General features: G+C 46.4%; 1 protein-coding gene across 3 annotated transcripts in view; it reads right to left on the bottom strand.

Annotated features, from left to right (window-relative positions):
* LOC144949091 (uncharacterized) overlaps positions 1-23,859 on the bottom strand; it is a 45,685-nt gene that overhangs the window by 11,835 nt on the left and 9,991 nt on the right. For all 3 annotated transcript variants that reach the window (XM_078878926.1, XM_078878929.1, XM_078878928.1), the window contains exons 2-3: positions 22,543-23,088; positions 4,987-5,106 (exon numbers count right to left, since the gene is read on the bottom strand). In XM_078878926.1, coding sequence (XP_078735052.1) covers positions 4,987-5,106; positions 22,543-23,088 — 666 coding nt within the window. The remainder of the gene's footprint in view (positions 1-4,986; positions 5,107-22,542; positions 23,089-23,859) is intronic.

The following is a 23,859-nucleotide window of genomic DNA, read 5'->3' as shown; positions in this document are numbered from 1 at the left end:
CCTCGCTGACCTTAGGATCCCATCTCTCGGTCGCGCAATCTTTCCATCGGTGACGTGGGTACGAGCCGGTCCCGCACGTAAGCCGGGCACACGCAGCTCCCGCTCAGAGCCTCCTCGCACCCAATTATTTGTTTTGCTTGGACATTCTTTTTCACATTAGCAGTTCCCCCCACCCCCCTCTCTCTCTTCCTCTTTTTGTGCGAGGCCGGACGTCGTGGCGGCGCACGAGTGGTTCAACCTATGCCTCGTGCTTGTGTGTGCGCGTGTACCCTGGGGAGTTTTAAGTGCCACGCAGCTCTCCGATGTGTTTTCGGGTCGCGCAGCGCGTTCTTCAGCACGGGGACCGACGCTTTGTACGCATTTAAGTCAGTCATCTCAGATCGATCAACCGATGGTACCTGGTTCTGTCCCATGCCCTCCTGCCAGTGGGCGTTCGACACTTCACGTGGTCTTAAAGTGGTCTTACATAGCCTGGCACAAGCCCCGTGGTGACATCACCGCCACTTAGTGGCGAATGGCAGTTGCTGTTATGCTGAACTTCTTTCGCACAGTACATAGCCAACCAGACTAATCGAAGGTGCGTGTTTCCACTGGCATGTGCTCAATAACTGACTTTAAAAAAATCTACATATGTAGAGAACCGCAGAGCTTGGGCAATTGTTGGCACCGGCTCTTCGTGTGACTGCCTTCCCACTAGGCTGCGATCCCTCCTCACGCCTCCGGGCAAATGCTGTCTGGCGCGTTACACGATGCAATTCTTCTTATACTAATAGGGTTTTCCCCCTTTTTTCTGGCAACAAAACTGACACCTTTTGCAAGGAATCATGATTACATTAACCACAATACTTGCAGTCAAATGCAATTTTTTTTTTTTTGCGGTGAATCCTACAAGCATGCATTACGGTATCACCGTAGTTTGGGTCGATTCATATTATCAACACTATGAGATCTCTTTTACCAGTGGCAAAATATAGTAGTAGGTTTTTACCCTTTTAAACTGGTACAAAACTGACACCCCGAGCTCTCAAGACTCTGATATTGCACTGTGTTTGAGTTGTACGCCTTCTGGTGTCATCTGGTCCAACACCAATGGGGACTAGGCTCTAAAGAAAGCCGTCTCGGGTGTGGACCAATCAACTTCAAGGACAGTGCATATTATTATCATTATCAGAGTTGCTTCTTTTTGTTTGCTTTTTTGACTACTTGTATTGTGGTTATTGCAAACATGATGCCCTGAATAAAGGTGTCAGTTTTGTACCAGTTTATAAGGGTAAAAACCTACTACTCATATTATCAAGCCATAAAAAAAAATGCATCGATTCACCTGTTAAAATTGCTTCTTGCGCTCACGATCCCAACGCTTCAAATCGTCACAACCCCAATCGCCGGTTGGGGTTGTGACGTTAGAGGGTGACTCGTTAGAAAGCCTTTTACTTTGCGCACTCGAGGGGGGTGGAGGGGGGTGGAAGGGGGGTGCGGAGGAGAGGCTGGGCAAGTGCAGCTAACATCGTAACTTCCACCTTCCCAACGGGGGCACCCCACCCACGGCTGCCAGAGGCACGGGAGGAAATGTGCCATCAATCATCTCCCACTGCCGTGACGGCTTATTGGACGGCCCCAAACTTGAGAGAAAACCTTCGCGCACGTACGTCCCAAAATTCCACGCACGGCTACTCAAGGTTGCTGCCGTGCAGGGCTGAGATGCGACCAAAACAGCGGAGGTTAGTGGTTAGAATAAGGCCAGATAGCATCAATGGCACCTACGGGCAGACCATACCCATCTGTCAAACATAGCACCTTCGCGAGAGCTTTGCACTACAAGAATGGCAAGAATGTATCAAATAGTAATTATCATTAAATTCATATGCCTCAAGACGCTCCCAGCACATGGAGAGAAATGACACATCATGCGGAACAACACAAACATACTTGGGAGGATCGTACGCATTTTTAAACCAGAGTGACTTCAAGGTGAGCCCTTGCTCATAAATTCTTGGCTGGCATTGAAAAATAAAATGTTTTGCACAATTCTTACAACCGATGCGACGGTTTACAGTCGGCGGTTTCTGCACCGTGCATGCAAATTCCCAGCGTTTTTCATACACTACGCGAGATGCGATCAACATCGCAGCTGATGGCGGAACAGATAGCGTAAACAGCGCACGGCCTTCCTGTTTCTTAATGGATAAGGAGCTAAATTCATTGTTTTTCCTTCAATCGCTCGCAGATAAGGGGTGGCACAGATTGGCTTTTCACCGGGGGCAAAACAACTCGCGAAATCCATACTTGCGGCGATGAATTTGCGAAAAATTTGCGTACGATATTTCCCCGGGCTCTATGACCAAATCACCCGGAATGCATCCGTCCGATTACGTCACATCTCGGAAAGCCAATCCGGTTTGAGCCTGGACCGCGCTTGGATGGGTGCTGTAGGCTGCTGCGGGACTACGTTGTTGTATGATGTAGCCAACCGTGCTATTTGGAGGTGCGGGGAAATAAAGGGTGTGCTGTACTATGCTCGAATGTCTATATTCCCCACCTCAACCAAACCCTGCATGGACCAGCGTGGTAACAGTACGGTATCATAACCCCCACGAGCCGCACAGAGTTTGAGAGTCCTTCATTCAGCAGTGGACAAATAACCCCTCGGACCTGATAATGCACATTTGTGTTAACTGGAACCTTTAGATGGTTGTGCTTTTGACAAATGTGAGAGATTTGGCGCTCAACACTGGGACCCCGTCAGCAGGAGTTTTTCCAGAAATGAAGGGATTTTTTTGTGCTATTGAGCATCAAACAACGTTATGGTGGTGGTGGTGGCGGCGTGAAAATGCTACACACGTTACCAAATGCACGTGTCGAACCCTTTTGTCAAGCCACCGTTGGATGAGGGCCTCCCCACGCCGTGATGGGTCATGGGGGTTGTTTGACCATGCTTCACCATGCTTGTCAGTGTGGGTGAGTGAAGGCGGTGGTGTGTGCTCGCAGAGGCATTATAGAAAGGCGGAGCTATTATCGTTCCGAACAATGCCAACCAGTTGCACATTGTCGTCTGACGTTGGTGCAAAAACAAAAATTATAATAATTTACGGCCCTTTGTTGAATCCACTTCTGAAGGAAGGCCTCTCCCAAAGTGAATTTATAAAGATGTCAAATATAGGGCTGGCATTGAAAACAATAACACAATTTACATGTACATCGAGGCTGATCCATTCACAGATACCCCACTGCCCACTGATATTTAATGACTCCCTTACTTTATTTCTCCACAGCTGATTGAATATGCTGTGATCGACGGCTAAATATTTATTTACAGAGGATGGTGCTAAAATATTTAACACGTGTATTGAGATTGCATACCTGTCAACCCCCTTACCAGTGCCCTACCTATTTACAGACCAATTCAGACCTTATTGGTCACCCCGTGGCCCTTATAAAATCTCAACGTTCATCCTACAAAGTCCCATCACAAGGGAGAAACATAAACAAATTGACTTTTTTTGTGCCCGTATTGAAACGGCTGTATGCCGTATGGACCTTAAAATTCAATTTCCCTGTACAAGAATATGGGTAAAGCGTATGAGTTGACAGGTATGAGATTGATGGAGGCGATTTTTTTTGTCAACAAATTATTTGTTTTTTCTGCTGCTGCTTTGGGTAGTGGTGTACAAATATACAAACAACAACAAACAACAGCAACAATAATTCACTCACATTTATCAATAACGCTGCGGCCTTCAATGGAAATAAATGTGTAGCAGGCGACGTTTCAGGCAATGGACCTTCTTCATAGCACAAGGGCCATTTCCTGAAAAGTCACCTATGATGTATTTTTGCATTGAAGGCCGCAGCATTATAGACAAATCTATTGAGTTGTTGTTAAAATTATTCTTGTTGTTGTTGTTCTTCGAGTGGGCTATTTATAAATGGATTACCACGTGGTGTTTTTTTTGTAACAGATTAATGCACCAAACTGAAAATTGCACCGAATCCCTTTGACATTTGTGGTGGTTACGGCTTGCCAATGTATATTTACATTCTCACCAAATTGTTGTTTTCCTTTGGCAGAATATGCCAGACCCCCCCCACCCCCCATTTGAAAATAAATAAATGTTTAAAGAAATCAAGGAAAAAAAATCCGGGTAGAAGATTTTCCCCACTCGCCCCTCCCCCCTAACTCCCACCCACTATATGCATTGTGGAGACTTGCACGCACAACTGTGCAAGTCAGCCTCCTCCGCCACATCCTAACACAGAGGCTCTTAAACCGTGGGTAGGTGCATGCCCACCACCCATGCCTGAGCGACACGAATACCGTGCAGGATACATTTAGAATGTGCGCAAAGAACGTCAACGGGGGTCGGGTAGGGTAAGGGGAGTGGGTTGAGGATCAGTGATTTTGATAGGGGGTCTGCATACACCAGGTCTGCCACACCAAGTATTGGGCTCGTGTTGGGGTCAATCCATATCCACCCAAAACGCATATGACATCATGACATCTCAGCAGTCAAGCAGGGTTAGGGGTTTGGCCAGCGCTTAGGGGAATACCACGCATTACAGGTGCTATAGGCGGTGGGGCTAATCGTGTGCAGCCGAGGACAGTGCCACGAAATTAATTTCTTCACTATGCTAAGCTCCACTGACCAGAGTGGTAAAGTACGGTAAAATAACCCCCATGAGCCGCATAGCGTTGGGAGGTCATCATCCAGCAGCGGATAGACAAAGGGGGCTACGTATGCACATGTGCTCAAGTTTATGAGCACGTGCCAAACACGAGTTAATGCAATTGGCCATGCATCCCTATGGCCAGGTCTGCTAGAAAGGAGTCTCGGGCTCTCAGCGAGGCTTTCCTGGACGAAGCAAGGACACGGCCCGTTGTTATTGTTGTTATTTGTCATTGTTGTTGATGTTGTTGTTATTACGCATGCGACCCGCCCTCACTGGGAGAGTGGAGATAACAACAGGTGCGGTGGGGGGGCGACCCACCTTGCTGTCCCAGTTCTTGTTGAGGTAGTAGATGCACGTGACGCAGCGACCGTCCCCGTTGGGGTTGTCCACGTGGCGAACGTAGCCGGCACCTTTCCCTGGGTAACAGGCCACCATGGCCTGGCGACAAGGGGACACACACACACACACACGGCAACTGCAGCATTCCATCACCGACCGCCAATGTTCACGGTCACGGAAACAACCGCGCGACTTACGTGCAAGTGTTACGATTGTTACGGAAGAGGGCATTCAAACACGCCGTCTTTAACCGTCCTACGTTTAATCTTGGAACGCCGAGAGGTCACGGTGTCAACGTATGTGCGTACGCATGTATGTTGAACTTATTTCGCACTGTACGTAGCCAACCGTACTCATTGGAGGTGCGGTCAACGCATCATGTCTACAGGATCTCGGCTAGTTCATTGGGAGTTACGTCCGTCAGCATGTGACTACACACGTTTCTACTCCTTCACAGCGTGTGGCGTACACAATCATCACTGCGTCGCGTACACGCGTCATTCATTGCGTGTGACGTAGGCAGCACAGCCTGGCTTCTGCAGTTGAACAAAAAACCAAGCTGGGCCCTAGGCTGGCTAATGGCCTCGGCGTGGTTCAGTTGCAGTGGAAAAAGAGGCGGCAGCTGGCCTAGTAAAAGAGCTACTACTACGCTGCGACCTACATCAGGGCCACTCTGGTGTTTGTGCAGGAGGCCATATCAGGTGAAAATGCCAAAGAGTCAGTGTGTCGTGAAGCTCCCACCCGCTCTGCCTATCGGGCAAGCGTGCGGGCGATATTCAGCCGGCTAAATGAGGCGTGCACCCTCAGCGCTACGAAATAGAAAACAACGAGCAGAAAAATAAAAAATCAACAACGGTGTGCCAGTATCATCGTGGTCTGCGTCAAAGCCTAATGCCTCATGCGACATCCTGCTGGGTATGAGTGAAATGCATAGAGGACAATAATATTTCAGTCTCTTGTTCGGTTCAAACATGTTTTCCCCCCGTTTTATTCCACTTGTCGTAATTCGGTGTCATGAGGTGACGTGTCTATTCGGAACTCTCCCAGAGCAGTGCATCATCAGCCTGTGGACCGGAGAACAGCCCCGTGGAAGGAAACATCCCAGAACTACTTCTGAACCTCCAATGACCCAGTGAGTTGGCGCATTTTCCCCACCCACACCTGCAGAAGATGTGCCATTATGTGACCATCAGGGCAAAATTTTTTAATTCTCACAACTTCATTGAGTAAAAAAACCTAATGAAATGCGATGACTTTTTCAACAGCTTTTTACCAATCTCATCCACTCAATTGGCACCACGTAACGGTTACATATTACGATCCTATAACCTACACAAGTTGACCATAAATTGTTTGAATGCACACGACAGCGGTGCATGTGTCTACAGTGAGTGAAATAAAAGATTACGAATCAATTGTTTATTGACATTGTTACCGAGCCGCGTGCGTTTTTGTTTACAAATGTCCAGCCCTCGCTTGAAAAAGAACGTTTTACAAGTTTTACAAGTTGGCCATGCAGAGAACTGGAGGTTAGAATGTACTCTTTCTTTCTCCCCAAGGCTGCAGAGTGAGTGCCAGAGGTTAGTTAAGGGACCATAGCATTGCTTATGAACACATGGTGAATGTAAGGCCCTTTAAAAATAGACTTTTTTTTCAAGGCACGTAAATATTTACATGTTACTGTTTTTGATCTGGCCAAGTGGCTCAGCCGTTAAGGTTAGCCGCTTTTGCAATCGGAAGGTCCGTGAGTTCAATTCTCAGCTGGGGTCTATAAAAATAAGTCAACAGTGGTGTGCCTTTAGGTAGACTCTGCCCCGTCCTAGAAATGTGGAATTACCACCAATGGCTAAGGGCTGTAAACATACGAGCACCGTGTCAACGCTGAATTTAGCGTGCGATCGCTCCGACGTTAACTTTAGTTTTTTTACGTACAAGGCCCGTCCCGTCAGTCCACTGCTGGAAATTGACCTCTCCACACTGTGAGGGTCGTGGGGGTTGTTAGACAGTACAGGAACTCCTCTGCTTACAAACGAGTTAGGTTCCAGAGGTCTGTTCGTAAGTCGATTTGTTCCTAGTACAACTTTACCCCTGTCGATTCCAAACATGTTGTACGGCATGTACACTAAACACAGGGAATGGCTCTAAAAGTTATGTAATCTCCTGTAGATGCCACTGACTCTTCACGTTCTGTAGATGTAGATGCCACTGATTCTTCACGTTCTGCAGATGTAGATGCCACTGATTCTTCACGTTCTGTAGATGTAGATGCCACTGATTCTTCACGTTCTGCAGATGTAGATGCCACTGATCCTTCACGTTCTGCAGATGTAGATGTCACTGATTCGTCGCGTTCTGCAGATGTAGATGCCACTGATTCTTCGCGTTCTGCAGATGTAGATGCCGCCGTCATCTATTGCGCGGTGGTTGAACTTACGACTCTCGGGCCAAACAATCAACTGGACATACGGACAGGTTTGTCCTTATCTCTGAAAGTTCGTAAGTAGATGAGTCCCTGTACTTGACTATGCTGGTCAATACAAACAGGTGCAGGTGGGGAGCACAGAAAACACAGCACAATGATGGACTCTGCTGAACTGCCCTTTGCTGCCCGCTAAGTTCGCCCGGCAGCCAATGACAACCTGGCATGCAAGGTGGTCACCGATCGAACCACTATCCAGGATCAACTCTGCTTAGCTTCATAGCTGTGATGAGATCAGGTATATTCGGGGTGATTTGGTAAGGAATGTGAATGTTATGAACGGGGCAGAATACATGTCCTTCCATCAGTACGTAGGTGGTTTATTCTATTACGCAATATGTAAAAATCCTGTTGGCGATCGAACGTACCACGCACTTGCCATGGATTCATCCCCAGATAATAGATTACAGCACTGTTGCAATTATGTCACATTAAAAAATCTCTTTATGACAAACTAATCATTTTCAACTGTGCAGTCGGTCAACCACACTTGATCACGATAAAATAAATGCCAATTTGGGGAACGTCATCAGTGGCTTTCCTATGGATATTCTCACCCTTGGCATAGGAATGTGGAGTTTTTACACCACTGGTTCTGGGTTGTAAACAGGAGATGAGCACTGCCTCGTGCTTGTTTTGAGCGGAAACTGCTATTTTTTTTGGTGAAGCTGATGTTGTTTTTAAGGTACCACACATCCCGAAGACTCCGACGAGCTCACTGTGGCATCCGCCCTGCCCCCTCATCTCCGACTCCACCTCTAGTCCTGCCCGCCCTGCCCTTCCCCAAGATATTTCATATCTTGATGTCCTTAATAACCTCCAATTAACTGCAAAAATGGGTGACTCTCAATTGAGTCCCTCTTTGCTGTGTAGGGTTTCGTGGTCGTGCCAAGAAGCTTTTCGATGTATGCTCGGCACGACGTCTGATAGGATGGGGATGGCTTACTTTTATTTGTATGTGCGCATGTGATTTGTTTACCTTTCTTGTCCTTTGCACTCCTGCCATGTTTTTTGTATTGTTTGTTGTTGTAATGTTGTTCAAATCTGTGAAAAAGAGCTTCATAGTTCATTGGATTTTTCCGGTATAAATAAATATTCCGATTCTGTTTTGCTCCACGTGCTCAGAGAGCTTAATTTCCCCCCTGATGTTTTTGCTCCACGTATGGAGTATGGAGAAGCTTTTTTCCCGCAGTGCACGTAGCCAACCGTGCTAATCGGAGGTAAGGGTGGAAGGACAACTACACCATGAAAATCAGTTTTAAAGAAATTAGTTTTCAATCTAGATCATTTAGAAGTGCACAGCTCCAGTCGCTAAGCAATATCGGAAGGAAGAGCGTTCCAGATGGCCACAGAAGCGCATCTGAAAGCGCGCGATTGCTGTACATATAAGCAATTCCAAATTCCTCGTCTCCCCAGGACAGGCCGAAAGCGCAACAGGAGTCGTCTCAAAGTGGAAGCCAAGGAAAGGCTCTGCTTTACGTTTGTGGGACCCCCCCCCATCGTGGTAGCAGAGTTGGTGACGGTAAAGGTGCAGCCCTGCAATTGCTTGCTCCACACCACTGCTGGCGGAAGGGCACCCGCCGACGAGAGCGAGCACGAGAGGGCCACTCATGCGGGTACATGGCCTACTCTTCCATACTGGGCAGACGTCTCGGAAGAGGAATCAAACCCAGGCCGCTAGACCTTTATAAGGCAATGAAATAACTTCACCACACTCCCAACCTGCCCTCCCCCTCCCTCGCACCTCCCCCATCATACGAGTATTCGCAGGCGTGCAATCGTCATGCCAAATTCCGTCACCCGAAAATAGTCGTGGCGAATCGCATGGCCTCAAAGTGCCTACGTGAACGCGAGCACCTCTCCTCGGGCTAAGGGTACCCGCTTATCTCTCTCCTCCCAGTGGCAAGAAATTCCTCGGCGCTGAGATCTCATCGGCGAACGCTGATAAGTCTGATGGCCGGTTGCATAAAAAAATATCGCAGCTGAAGTGGAATGTCTCCGTAGTTTGCCAATGATGATGTCTTATGGCGAGACGTTAACTCCTTTGCCTGGTATACAGGAAGTCGTGGGTTCAATCCCGACTGATGATACCTGTATATTTGGAGTTTACATGTTCTCCCCGTGGTTGCTTGGATTTTTCTCCGAGTCCTCCCGTTTTTTCCCTCTATATTTTGAGGCATCCCTTTACAGCAGGTAACTTGTTTAAATTTCCACATAAAGTCGCTTTGTTGAGCTTTCATTTGTGGCCAGGTCGCTTGTGAAAAAGAGCTAGGCAGCTTAGTGGGCCTTATCTGGTAAAACTATTTTCAATAGATATAATAACTACAAATATCTCCTTAAGATTCCATCAACGTATTACTGGCATCCAGGCACCAATGCAAATGATAATATTTTTGATTTCTCAAAGTGACTGCTGCTTTTGCTCCTATTGCTATTTTCTTCATTGCTGCCCTTTATTTTCTTTGTTTTGCTTTCGTCATTCCCATGACCCAGGTCACTCTTGCAAATGAGACCATTCCTGATCTAGATTTGAAGTTTTCGTGACTGCAAGGATCCATACTCTTTGGTTCTTTCAGTAAAGCCACGTAGGTGAAAAATTCAAATTAATAATAATACAAATTCCAAAATGAAAATAACAAAATTAAATCACCAAACGTCGTGATTTAATTTAGTTATTTCCATTTTATTATTTTTATTATTAATTAACTAAATTAAATCACGAAACGTCGTGATTTAATTAAGTTATTTTCATTTTATAATTTGTATTACTTTTATTTTTCATCTACGTGACTTTACCGAAAGAACCAAAGAGTACATTCCTGATCTGTATGTATGTTGAACTTCTTTCGCACCGTACGTAGCCAACCGTGCAGGGGAAGGACAAACTGAACACAAAAAGCAGTTCTAAATAAATTAGTTTTCTATCTAAATTTAAAAAGTGCATAGCTCCAGTGGCTTCCTAATAGCGGAAAGAGCATTCCAGACGGCCGCAGAAGCGCATCTGAAAGCGCGCGATGCAGTGACCGTCTGTTTGATGGTTAGCCAAAAGCTGCTGCTGCGAGAATGACGGAAGTTTTGCGTGATCTCACCTGGTTAAACAAGATGAACTTGTACATCATGGGACCTCCTTTGCCAGTACTCAAATATAAGAATAGGTTTTTTACCATTTTTTCTGGCAACAAAACTGAAACCTTTTTACAAGGAATCATGCCTGCAAAAGGCATTCAGCTGAACGCTTTTTGGCGTCCTCTGGTCTTCCACCGTTTGAGACGAGGCTCAAAAGAAAGCCGTCTCTGGTGTGGACCAATCAGTTTCAAGGACAATGCATATATTATCAGAGTATGTTATTTATTTGCATTCTGACCACAAGTATTGTGGTTACTGCAGACATGATTTCTTGTAAAAAGGTTTAAGTTTTGTTGCCAGAATAAAGGGGGAAAAACCCCTATTCTTATAAGATAAACTTGACTTGATACTCTGTGGTTCTTTCAAGATGCTTTCAAGATTGACTTGATACTCTGGCACCGTGCGTGTCATCACACCAGCGGGGCCAGTTAACGTCACGACTGCAAAACGTCTCGACATCGCGCATTGCTCGAACAAAACTCCGCAGAGTAAAGGGAAAACGGAGAGGATGACTCTGACCAATCACCCAGGATGCACCTGATCTTGTCGGACCTACGAAGCCGAGCAGGGCGGAGCCTGGATACTGCTTCCAAGATTAACCACCCCACAAGTCAGGGCGCTAGAAGCTGCTGCCGTGCAACGTGGTGGGCAGCAGAGTGCGGTGCAGCAAAATCCGCTGTTGTACTGTACTCCTGTGGTGCCACGACTATCCTTTCCTCCTACCATTCACCAAACCGCACTGACCAACGTGGGGAATTACGGTCAAATAACCCCCACGACTTGTACGACGTCAGGAGGCCCTCACCTAGCAGCGCGATTACAAAAGCGGTTGTACAAATAAACACACGGTGTATCCTGGCCACAGTGGGATAAAATGCCAAACTGCTCTTGAACAGCGTGGAGGAATGTGCCATCGTTTAAAACTGCCATACATGCGAACAGAAATTCCACTCGCCTAAAATGTTGGTCCCAGAATGGGCGGCTTATTTGACCTAAAATCGAGAGTTAGTTTAACCCTCTCATGCATCATCATCATCAGCCACAGTGAATCCAATGCTGATTGAAGGCCTCCAAAAACCACCGCTACACTTCTCAATTTCCTGCGATGTTAAGAATCCACCGAGCAAAAATATATTTCCTCACTCCATCTCTTCGCTGGACGTCCTCTCGAATGCGTCCCCATTGGCTGCCACTTAATTCTTATTCAAACTGCTGGTGAACAGCATTCCTCCTGTGCCGCGTAGGGTTTCAATAATTAATTGTCACATCACAATATCTGAACCGCGATCCTCACGAGCAAAATCATGTTCTCATCCACTGGCATGAAACCTCAAATCTTTACAGCCAATGAGGATCTTCGCTGTGTGCTCGGTGCTTGCCCAACCTTTCGCCCCCACGCCACCAAACGGTGCAAACGTCTATCATAGAGCACATCCAAAAAAAAAGTTTCGTCATGTTTCCCTGAAGCCCGGAATTTCAGTGCCCTATCTTTGTTTGGCCCTCACTGTTTAATTTAGTAACTTCCTTTCATATCTCCTTCTCTTGATTTTCCTTGAGATGGGCAATCTTACCATTGCTCAACCCCTGAATCCGTAGCTGGGGAGATTGGGTCCATTAGCCCATTGCTTTAAAGCCACCACAAGCCGTATTTACTTGAGTGGTCTGCACAAGAACTTGTTGATACTGGCGCTGTCTGTGCTAGCAAGATAAAAACAAAATCTTCATCAACAGAGTTAGTGTCGTGGTTTGCTGGTTGGTGGCTCGTAGGACACTCAGTGGAAGCTACGTATTTCCCTCTGCGGATATCATTGGCTAACTAGAAGATCATATTGCTTTTCTCATGTCACAATTACCAGCATCATAATCAAGTTATTTTATTTTGTTTAACTTGGCCGATAGCTCAAAATAGGAGGACAATGTCTCCTTTGCAGGAGTAGCCTGGGTGAACAAAATGACAACAAGCACAGTAAATAAACTACAACAATGAAGCAAATTTAAATCAGGACAAAAACGAATTGCGTCATGTGAGAAATTGCAAATATCGCAGAAACGATGCAAGTCGGCCCAGGCATATTCATTTTAGACTGATCATAAAACAATTGCAAAATAGGTGAAAGAAATAATAAACAGATATAGGGTGACTCTTGTATTCATATGTAAACAGACAGGAAATATATCAAGAGCAATTGCAAGTGAATCGTAACTACATTACCAGGATCACTGCAATATCATCCGGACGATTATGATGCTGCGGAAAGTAAGACGCACCCAAATTCGTTTTACGAACCTCGTCTCACACACAACTGCTCGGTACTTTACCACGCTGGTGAGTTGGGGATGGTGAATGGCCAGGACCGGTTCGGATATTGGTCACCACCGATGTTAGCCATGGCTGGGAATCAAACTCGGGTTGTCAGATTCGTAGCGCAGTGCGCTTACCACTGCCGCCATTGCTGCTCCCCCTACACCACTAAAAATATGGATTGAAAACATCAATCCTCAAACTACACGTTCAACGCATGTATTGTAGTTTAACATGTAGGATTCGATTTAAAGCTTTCGTGACTGCAGGGATTCATCTTCTTTGTTCTTTCGGTAAAGTCACGTAGAAGAGAAATAATAAAATAAAAAAAATAAAACATAATAAAATAATTCTCACGACGTTTCGGCCACAACGCAAGCAGCCGTCCTCAGGTGAAGAACCGGTCTGTTGGAAAGACAGCGTCTGAATGTCTTTCCGACAGACCTGTTCTTCACCTGAGGACGGCTGCTTGCGTTGTGGCCGAAACATTGTGATAATTGTTTTATTATGTTTTAGTGTTATTTTTTTATTATTTCCCTTCTACGTGACTTTACCAAAAGAACCAAGAAGAACGCGTAGGTTTTCGCGACCAAGATTATCCATAAGAGTTTTTTTTCGTGGATTTCTCAACAACTATGGTTGTCGCCTAGTGATGCTGGTTGTAATTACTGGCGAAACGTCGTACTCAAATAGTAAATGTTGTGTATTTACTCTCCAACACACACCGGTGTGCTGAACTTGTAACAAATTGGCACGTGTTGTTTACGTGACAAACCTTGCTAATTGTCGGGTGGTCGCGGGTTTTAATGACACATTTATATTTACGCGATCTAACCCAAAAACCTATTATGGATAATATTGGTCACGAAAGCCTACTACACGTTAAACTGTGCAATTATTATAGGCTGCGTTCTCCTCCCCTGGCTCGTATGTGGGCGTCGCGGTGGCGAGATGTTAACCACCTCTCCTGATATACAGGAGGTTGTGGGTTCAATCTCAACCCTGACACCTGCTGTATACTTGGAGTTTGCCATGTCTCTCTCCCCCTGTGGTCGCGTGGATTTACTAATTGGCTGTGTCGGGTGGTGGCGGGTTTAACAACACATTTATATTTGTGCGATCTAACCCACTAAACCTCCATTATGCTTGTACTGTAAGCTTATTATCGATATAACCAAAAGGATGTACACAGTCACATTTCTAATACGCAGCAGTTGAGGACATGAAGACCCCCCGAAACAACATGGATCAGTGCAGTAGAGCACAACTAGGATGCATTACATGTGCCGGGTCTAACAGTGGGATTAACAGTGTGCTTGGAAAGTAAATATCTTGTAGGACTTGTTCCAGTTCTATAATTAGCAGAGCTCCTCACTCATCGTGGGTCACCGGCTCAGTGGCCCACATGACCGCGAATGAAATAATTTAAGTAATAAAAATCAAACGACATCACAAGTCTCCATTCTGCTTTCTATGAAGGTAAACTATAAACAGTACATTTGTATAGCCAAATTTACAAATGTGTTGGATTGTAGCTCTCCGATGTGTTCCCGGGTTGTGCCCGTGCGCTGTTCGGCATGACGTCCCGACGTTCCGCTCCACACGCTCAATGAGCTCCCAGCAACACGGGAGATAAAAACGTCGGACGTAAGGCCGAACAAACACGCGCTCGTTGCCAGACAACGTACCGGAGGGCCGTGCAGGCCACAACCGCGAGAACCTTCGTGGTGGAACGTTCCGCGTCGTGCGCGTTCGCATTTTATCCGGGGCCGCCATTCCTCCCCGACAATACCCTGGACAATCTAGCGTGGAGCCGACTTCACACAGAAGAATTTCACAACGCTGCAAATAACCGTCACGCAGCGCCTCCCCCCCGCCGCCCGGCATTTTCTCTCGAGCCAAAAGAAAGAGCGGCAGTGGGCCCCCTCGTATACCAGCCACGTCGCCTCTCCTCCTGCTCCTCGTGCGTGCGCGCGCGCGCTGGGATGAAACGCGCCGCTTTCCGCAGGAAACTCCCGCGAGTTTACAACGCGGACGCAGTTTCCCCCCCGCGACCCCATTCCCCCGGCGCACCAAGGTCAGAAACACAAAAGGCGGGCGTCACGAGCGTGGCTGCCATCGCCGTGATAAACGGCCGCCACCTCCAGGTGGTGGTGTGGACTCGAGCTTTCGGGTTGTTATTTTTTTTCCTTCCACCCATTTTTAGCCAAACGCGAAACGACAAAATCGTAGCACGCACACGCGCATGCACACACGCGCGCACACATACACGCGCGCGCCACGCTCTCCCGGCCATTGTTCGCTTGTCACCCAGATCTGCGACAGTATCCGACACGAGCCGTAAGGAGCGCGTGTGCTGCTGCTGCTGCTGGTGGCCGTTCCACCAGCAGCTTTCATTCGCTCCGCTCGTGACGCCATTGTTTCTGACGGTGTTGATGACAATGTTACTGCACATACGAGGAGCGCAAAGATCATTGCAAACAAAGCGAGCACTTAGTGCTTTATGTGGTTAGCGCACTGCGTCACAAACCCTGCAAAGCTGAGTTTGACTTCTGCCAATGGCCAGAGAGAGTTGGTAGCTGAACCGGTCCTGGGGTAGCCTTCTTCACAAACCCACACTGCTCAGTGTGGTCAACTATGGTCACACAACCTCCATGACTGGCACGGCAAAGTGAGGCCTCCACAACTCTGGCTGTCGCCTGATGAGGCTGGTTGTAATTACCGGCGAAACATCACGGTACGCGAATGGGAAAAAAAATTGTGGGTTTCTTGCTGTGTTTTTCACACCTGACGACGATTGCTTGTGTTGCAGTCGAAACGTCGTGCGAATTTTATTGTTTTATATTTTTATTATTTTATTGTTTCCCTTCTACGTGACTTTACCGAAAGAACCAAGAATTTGAATCCCTGCAGCCACGAAAACTTTAAAATCACAACACATTTATATTTACGTGAACTAAACCAAAAACCTCGAATACAGACAATGTATTTTTATTTTTTATTATCCATCAATGTGCGAGTAATTCGGCCTATATTCCAGGCAGGTTCAGCATTGGGATAATTGGCCAATTCCATATTCACAAGTGCCTGGCCTTACGTAACAGGAAACTGCAGGAGTACCCGGCTAATACCCACAGGTACGAAGGAATAAAGCGCTCAAAACTCCACACAAATGCATTCAAGAATCCATTGCTCTCCTGCCATCTCCTGGCTACTTTACTTCCCAGAAACTAAAATACACCTGACATTGCTAGGTAGTCCCCCATCCACGTACTAACCAGACTCGACGCTGCTTGGCTATCAAAAGCTGCGACGTGATCGGGTGCAACCAGGGCGACATGGTCACATGCTTGTTGGCCCATACTTCACACCGCACTGCAGCACAAACCAATGTCGATCTGGGCAGTTCCATTGCGTGGCGTTCACTTTCATTGCACTCATGCAGCCGGGGCAGTTAACCGCCTACACAGACGGCCCTAAATGCATTAATAAAAATTGACCGCGTGACTTAGTGGAAAATACAGATGTGATTTACGTTTGGTGTCATTATGGGGTTGGCGCGGGCTGTGTGGGTGGTGCAGTGGCCGTTGTAATATCCTCGCTTGGGTTCAAATTAGCGAAATATGCATGTGCGCGCACACACATATCGCGCTGTTTATTCATAACATCGTTTTTTTTTTACTATTTCCAACGAAGGATGAGAGATATATTCATGGAACCTTTTTGCCAGTATGAAAATGATGGACAAAAAAAACAGGCTTTACCCTTTCTGGCAATAAAACAGGTGTGAAGATGTTCAAACACCAAACAGATAACCATTGCAAGGCATGGAGACTGCATTAATCGCACGTACTTGTGGCAAAACATGTAAACAAACGTGTTCCAATAATATATGCATTGCGTGTGAAACTGATTGGCCTACACCAGAGAGAATTCTTCAAGGCTTTGTGTCACCTAGGTGGTTTTTTGTATTGCCAGAAAGGGTAAAACCTATTCTTATTTTTTCATCAAGGATGAAAGCGTTTATGCGTTAACTTCATCCGCCCGCCATCAAACTGTGACGGCGCGCACAATACCCCACACGTACAGATGGGTTGGTGTGACAAGACCACCAAAGCACGACGGAGAGAAAGCCTGGGCAAACGCCAATCGGAAACAAATACACACGGCTATTCCTGAAGCAGTCGAATGGGATATCAAATCTCGACATCATTTTGTAATCTGTTGCAATCCACAAAAATGCCGCACGAATGAAGAAGAAGATGGTCCAATATGAGTCATACGGCATCGCATTGCTATTCGGGAGCCACCCTATCAACAACAAACCAAAGCGGTGCCCACAACTTGTAGACACAAACGAGCACAAAAGGGCAAGATTTGGAAAATATGGAGATGCATTTTGCCTCAACGGCTTTCCGCTGGCCCTGATAATCCGCAGGCTTCCACGCTTGGAATCCAATACCTCCGAAGTCACACACAAGCTGGGAAGCGTGACAGAATCCTTCAGTCTGCATGGTTTTTCCCGATGTGTCCTTATCTTTTTAAATATATAAATGAATGTAATAGAGAGGTGTTTTACAAAATTCAAGTCTTTGTTGCGAGCGTTCTTCACAATTCGATACAAGAAACTAATTTTACACAAGCAAAACATCAGTAAGTGAGTAGAATAAAAAAATGTTGACCCACCCATTTACCTGCTTTGAAAAATACATAGTAACAAAAATAAATGACAGAACTTTGTCAATACATTGCTGGATGAATATTTCACTATGCTGGTCATGATGGTTGGTAAAGGTGGGTTATAGTCAGGGTTTCGGGGGGTGGAAAGGCATCCAGGGCCAGTTCAGATATCATTCGCCACTGATGTGAGCCGTGACTAGAATATATCTCAGGTCGCTGGGTTCATAGCGCAGTGCACGACGCAACTGTGCCAATACATACAGAGCCCCTGACTCCCTGCTCTTTGAGAAACATGATTAATATCAGGCGTTCTTTACCACCCGCTTCACAGCAAACAGCACACTTTACCAGCTCTATGCAATATACCAGGCCACAGCAGAAAACGAAATGTGGCTCAGTCAATCACACACCGAACTTTCGTTGTTTTGAACACCCCCCCCCACCGTCAGGAATGCTGCCATGATGTAATGGTTAGCGCCGCCGCACTGGGATTCCAATCCAGAGGGCGCCAGTTTGATTCCATCTCCCGGATTGGTTTCTTAAATCTCCCCACCTCTGTCAAACCCACCGTCAGTACCAGTAGACTACGGTCGGTTAATCGGCAAGTCGCGTGCAGCTGAGTAAAGTGCGGTTACTCTGACCTCCTCCAAGACGCCTGAAAAGCATGGAAGAGAAGGCCAATTGATCCCCTGGAGGGGTTCTCTAGAGCTCCCTCTCGTGGAAGCCCTTCTGCCGGCAGCGGCATGAACAAGAAATCGCAGGGGCTGCACCTTTATCCGACATCAGCGTGTGCAGACGCGATGTAAAGGGGCGCGCTGTTGTGAAGGTGCCCGATACCCCCAGGGAGGCGCGAGTGTTTTGTGTTTGGCGGAGATCTCTGGTGTTGAGTGGAGGCCGGGCACATGTTCCAAGAGTCGAGGAACGCGTCGATGGACGATTAAAGATAAACACGTTACACCATGCGCCCGTAATCACAAGAGGCAGAGTGATCCACACAGTTGAGCAGAGCTGAAGTGAATCAGGGACGGGGGCCACAGAGAGATGGAATGTGTTCTCGTCGTTTAAAGGCGCCACATATGCGAGCACAAATTCCATTCACCTAAAATGTTGGAGCCCAGAATTGGCGGCTTATTTAACCTAACATCAAAGTTTAACCCTCTTATGTGTCATCATCATCATCATAAGCCACAGTCAATCCAATGCTGATCAAAGGCCTCCCAAAAACCACCACTACACCTCTAAAGTTCCTGCGATGTAATAATCCACCGAGCGCCCGCGCAAAAATGTATTTGATCACTCCATCTCCCTCGCTGGACGTACTCTCTCAGCTGCTACCTCATTGTTATTCTTGACCACTGGCTATCGTCCCTTCGAGTGACGTCCTCTCATGCATACATTATATATATAAACTGGTGTAATGCTATTTTAGTATTCAAAAGAACCTTCATACGTGTTGAAAACGTTTCATACAATTTTACAGCAGTCCACCACAGTGCACACAATTCACTTTATAAATTAACTCCATAATTCCTCTCAAGTGTCCTTTCTAGCTTCTCTTCCCCAACAAGCCCATTTGTCCCCCGCACGCTACACAGATTAATCTATTTATTTTTAGATAACTAAAAAAATACAAGGGTTGAGAAGAGAGTTTCACAATTCTTGCAGCCTAGTACAATTAGCGTGAACTATAGCCTTGTTTTTTTACCAAGGTCAAAGGTTCAACGTAACCCATCATTAACACAACAGGGCTATGGTTCCGTCCTGTGAGAATGAGCCATTACTGGACTCTGGACGATGAAATTTACTCGAGTGCTGCGACTCGTGCGACTGACTTTTTGGGGTGCCACGGTGGCAAGCTGTTAACTCCCTTGCCTGGTATACAGGAGGTTGTGGGGTCAATCTCGACCCTGAAGCCTGTATGTTTGGAGTTTGCATGTTCTCCCCCCCCCCGTGGTCGCGTGGATTTTTCTCTGTATCCTCCGGTTTTTCCCCTCCGCATTTGGAAACACGTTCCCAGTTTTTGGCTGCGTGAAATTTCCACCACGTGATAAGCCACTTCGTTGAGCTATCATTTGTGGCCAGATTGCTTCTGGAAAAAAGCTGTATAGCTCAGTGGGCTTTAGTTGGTGAAATTAAAATAGTTTATAGACTTACTTATAATTGCAATGTAGAAGATGGCAGGGAAATTGTAGCGTTGAACAAGCTAATATTCTTTCACATGAAAGGGGATATCAAAATATAGAACTTAAGATCCTTCCAAAAACCCTACAATTCATTATAAATTCCTAATATTCTAGCAGCCACCATCACCATGAATGGAGGCGATGTAAACATATCTTTGCTCTTAATCCATTAATTGCCAAAGCATTTAAACATACACCAGCTATGTATTTCATAAGTAGAGCTAAATCGGACGCTAAATTGCGTGACAATAAGCTGTACTCATCTTTTCCATTATCCTTGGCTCAGAAAAATCTAATTAACCACGTCCCATTTCACTTCTTTTTTTGGTACTGCTCGATTTTTCAAATTCCCTCCCATCAGTCTCTACCCCCAAGTTCTTATATCTTTATTCAATTCTAGAAACATCTTAACTCCTGATAATTGATAATTGGTTCTTTACCCTTTAATCTGGCAACAAAACTGACACCTTTTTTTACAAGGAGTCATGTTTGCATTGACCACAATACCTGCGGTCGGAATGCAAACAAAAAACACAACTCTGATAATGTATGCACTGTCCTTGAAATTGATTGGTCCACACCCGAGACAGCTTTTCTTAGAGCCTAGTCTCACATGGTGTTGGACCAGATGACGTCAAAAGCTGTCTCGGGTGTGGACCAATCAATTTAACTCAATTTCAAGGACAGTACATACATTATCAGAGTTGTGTTTTTTGATTGCATTCCGACCGCAGGTATTGTGTGGTCAATGCAAACATGACTCCTTGTAAAAAAGGTGTCAGTTTTGTTGCCAGATAAAAGGGTAAAAAAACAATTATCATATTTTGCTACTGGCAAAGGAGGTTCCAATGGTGATCTCAACTCCTATCTACTACACCTTCGCTCGTGATGTTTGTTGCTGGCTACTTGGTGTATTGGGGCCTTTGGCCTGTCGTAACCATCCGTGACCATGACAAAGGGACAGGAATTCACAGTTCTTTCCCTTTTATCCAGGCAAGCCAAAGAATTTCCGACATGTTTTGATGACTGTTAAAATAAGTGAATAATACGCTCATTTGTGGCCACACCAAAAAATAAATTGCCTTAATTGGACGATTCACACTGCAGTTAAATGTTACATACAAAAAATGAGATTTTAGGGTCAATGGCCAAATGCACTCCTCAACATACCATCGATGCACAGCGATATTCAGGAAACAACAATTACTTAAAGCAGGTGACACCCTCTAAATTATACGTGGGTGCCACTTGCTTGTCTTGCATCTCCCCTAAGACAAAGACGAGTGGCAATAGCTCTCCCTTCCAACACCAGCACATTCGCCGTGGTCACTAAGTGCCCCATTAAGTTATGCGTTTACTATGTGGTGGCTTTGTTAAGCACCGATCAATGCGGCCTAAGGTTCTTCTCCCAAGTGTGAGCCACTGTGCCCCAGCATTGCACGGCCAGTGCGTCACCTCGCCCGTGTTTACCCTCGATGTAGATTAAGCACAATTATAAATAATGCCGTCTGACTGGCTAAGCGCAGCCAGATGCAATGCGTGTGTATCCTAACATTTAAGTGTTCACCATCATCGTCGTCGTCAGCCACGATCAAATCGACTGCTGGATGATCATCCCTAAGTCCCGTGGAGCTGCGATGCATAGCAATCCATCTGGTGCCTGCACAGGAGTTCATCTCATTGCTCCACATCAGCAACGAATATCCTCCCGGCAGCATTCCCTCCTTTGGCTGCCACACAAGACGTTAGTCTCGGCTACAAACTATCACTTCTTCTTGCAACGTGTGCCCAAGGCTACATATTCAGAATGTCTCTAACCTTTAAATAAATATTCTCTAATGCACGTGTACCTCCTCTTATGGTAATTCTGAAGCTTCTTTGCACACTTACAAGACTTCCTTATATCTTTTTCGTCAACGTCCAAGTTTCCAATCCAATTTTCCCCAACAGTGATGCAGCATAAACGTGATAGTAATCCAAATGATTATGTTTTACACTTAAGTGTATTTTTTTAATGTCCCATACCAAGGTAGATTTGATGTGACAAAGAGAAACCCTGAGACGTCACAGTAAAAGTTAGATGCCTCGAAAATCACGGGACTTTTTTGCCAACGAGTATTACTTTCTTGCCGAAATGTATCTGGAGGAAGAAAATGTTGATTCTCGGAGCTGCAATTCATGCAATTTCAGCGCAAAACCAAATTTCTAAAGTGACGTGTTTCTTTGCCCAGTCACCGGATGCCGGAACACACCAATTTCCTAAGCTCAACAACCCAGTTTGATCACAGGCGGCTGTCAATTGTATTTCAAAACACAGGATTCTCAGCGATGTCTGCTCAGCACTCTCTCTCAGAGCCGCGAGCGACTCTCAGTTGACATCTTCTTAGTTCTTTCGGTAAAGTCACGTAGAAGGGAAATAATACATTTATAAAAATAAAACAAAATAAAATGATTCTCACGACGTTTCGGCCACAACGCAAGCAGCCGTCCCTCAGGTGAAGAACAGGTCTGTCGGGAAGACAGCGTCTGAATGAAACACCACCAGGCTTGGAGCGACTATTTAAGCTGGGTTGGACGGGGAAGAGCGCCTTGACAAAATAATTTGCATATCAAGAGGAATTTAGCATATTTATGGGAAATGCAGATATGGGATTAGCACTACTTGTGAAATGCGTAAGAGGTGGGCGGGGGGTTTTCAAAGTCATATTATGCCCGTGCATTATGCAGTATGCAGGAAACTTTCCTATCAACAACCGCCGTCTCACCTTGGTACGTCCGTTGATGTTGTAGATCCCCAGGCGTCCGGCGCAATGTCTGATCAGCTCGTCCATCTGCGACATCAGGTAGGCGATCTTCTCGCAGCCCGGCTCGCTCCCGCTGATCCACGCGATCTTATCGCCGCGGATCGCAGACGGCGGCGAAAGCGCCGCCCCGGCGATGACCGACGACGAGGAGGAGGAGGACGACGATGAGCTGGAGGACGAGGAGGTCGAGGAGGCAGCAGAAGCGGGCGACGTTTCCGAGCCGCCCTTGGCTCGCAGCTGACCCACGAGCTGCCCGTCGCAGAACTTGCCGCTGCCGTGGAGCCGCTTGACCTCGGCGAGGATGGCGCTGCCGGTCTCCTCGCCCAGGAAGTCCTCCACCATGCAGATGCCGAGTTTCTCCATGCACGGCACCACGTAGGAGGTGGCGCGCTGAGCCATGCTGGGCCGTGCCGGTTGCCCGTTGGGGCCACGTCCGTTGCTGTTGCTCAGAGGTTCTGGTGTCGCCCCCTTATCTGTCGCTGACGCCAGCGTCAGTGGCGCCGTTGCCTGGGTAGGTGACACAGACGGTGGCAAGAGCGGCGAGTTAATGAGGCATGCGGCAACGTATCGAATCACTCATGAATATCGATTGTAAAGTTGATGACTAAACCCAGAGACCCGAGTTATGTTGCTGTCCACGGCTAACATGAGTGGCAAGTGATATCAGAACCGGACCTCTCCTTCCCCCGTCCCCATTACCAACCCGTACCAACCAGAGCGGTGAAGTATGGTAAAAAAAAAAACACCACTACCAACCCTAATTAAAAATGGGCAAAATTATTATTTCCTATAATTATTGTAAATTTGTATGCAAATGATTAACAACTTGAATTCCCACCCAGCTATCCGTGGTGTCAACTCCCCAACCATGCTCATATCCGGGTTCAAGACCTTAATTTTCCTACGACTGACCGCCTCCCTGTACAAAGTACGTAGCATTTCCCTCGCTGAATGGGGTAGATGCGCTCCAAAAAATAAAAGATGCACAAAGTAAAATCGCACGAGACAGATGCCTGCCGAGTAGTGCACACAGTATACACACAATGTTGTTGCATGTTTGACTGCACAGCCGCGTATGAGTGAATTCAAACCACGCGGAGCGAATTTTGGGTAGAAATGTTCGCCGCAACTACGCCAAATTGCACAAACCCGAACACACGCAAAAATAGCTAAACCTCTATGCTCGTTATATCTGGATCATATGGCATTGTATTACACCATTTTTATAAATTAGGAGGCTCAATGGAGTGAAAAAAACTGAACACACGGGACACAGAA

The sequence above is a fragment of the Lampetra fluviatilis genome, chromosome 52 (genome assembly GCF_964198595.1).
Source record: "Lampetra fluviatilis chromosome 52, kcLamFluv1.1, whole genome shotgun sequence".
NCBI lineage: Eukaryota > Metazoa > Chordata > Hyperoartia > Petromyzontiformes > Petromyzontidae > Lampetra > Lampetra fluviatilis.
Note: the sequence above shows the minus strand (reverse complement) of the source record. Positions and strands in the feature narration are given on the sequence as shown.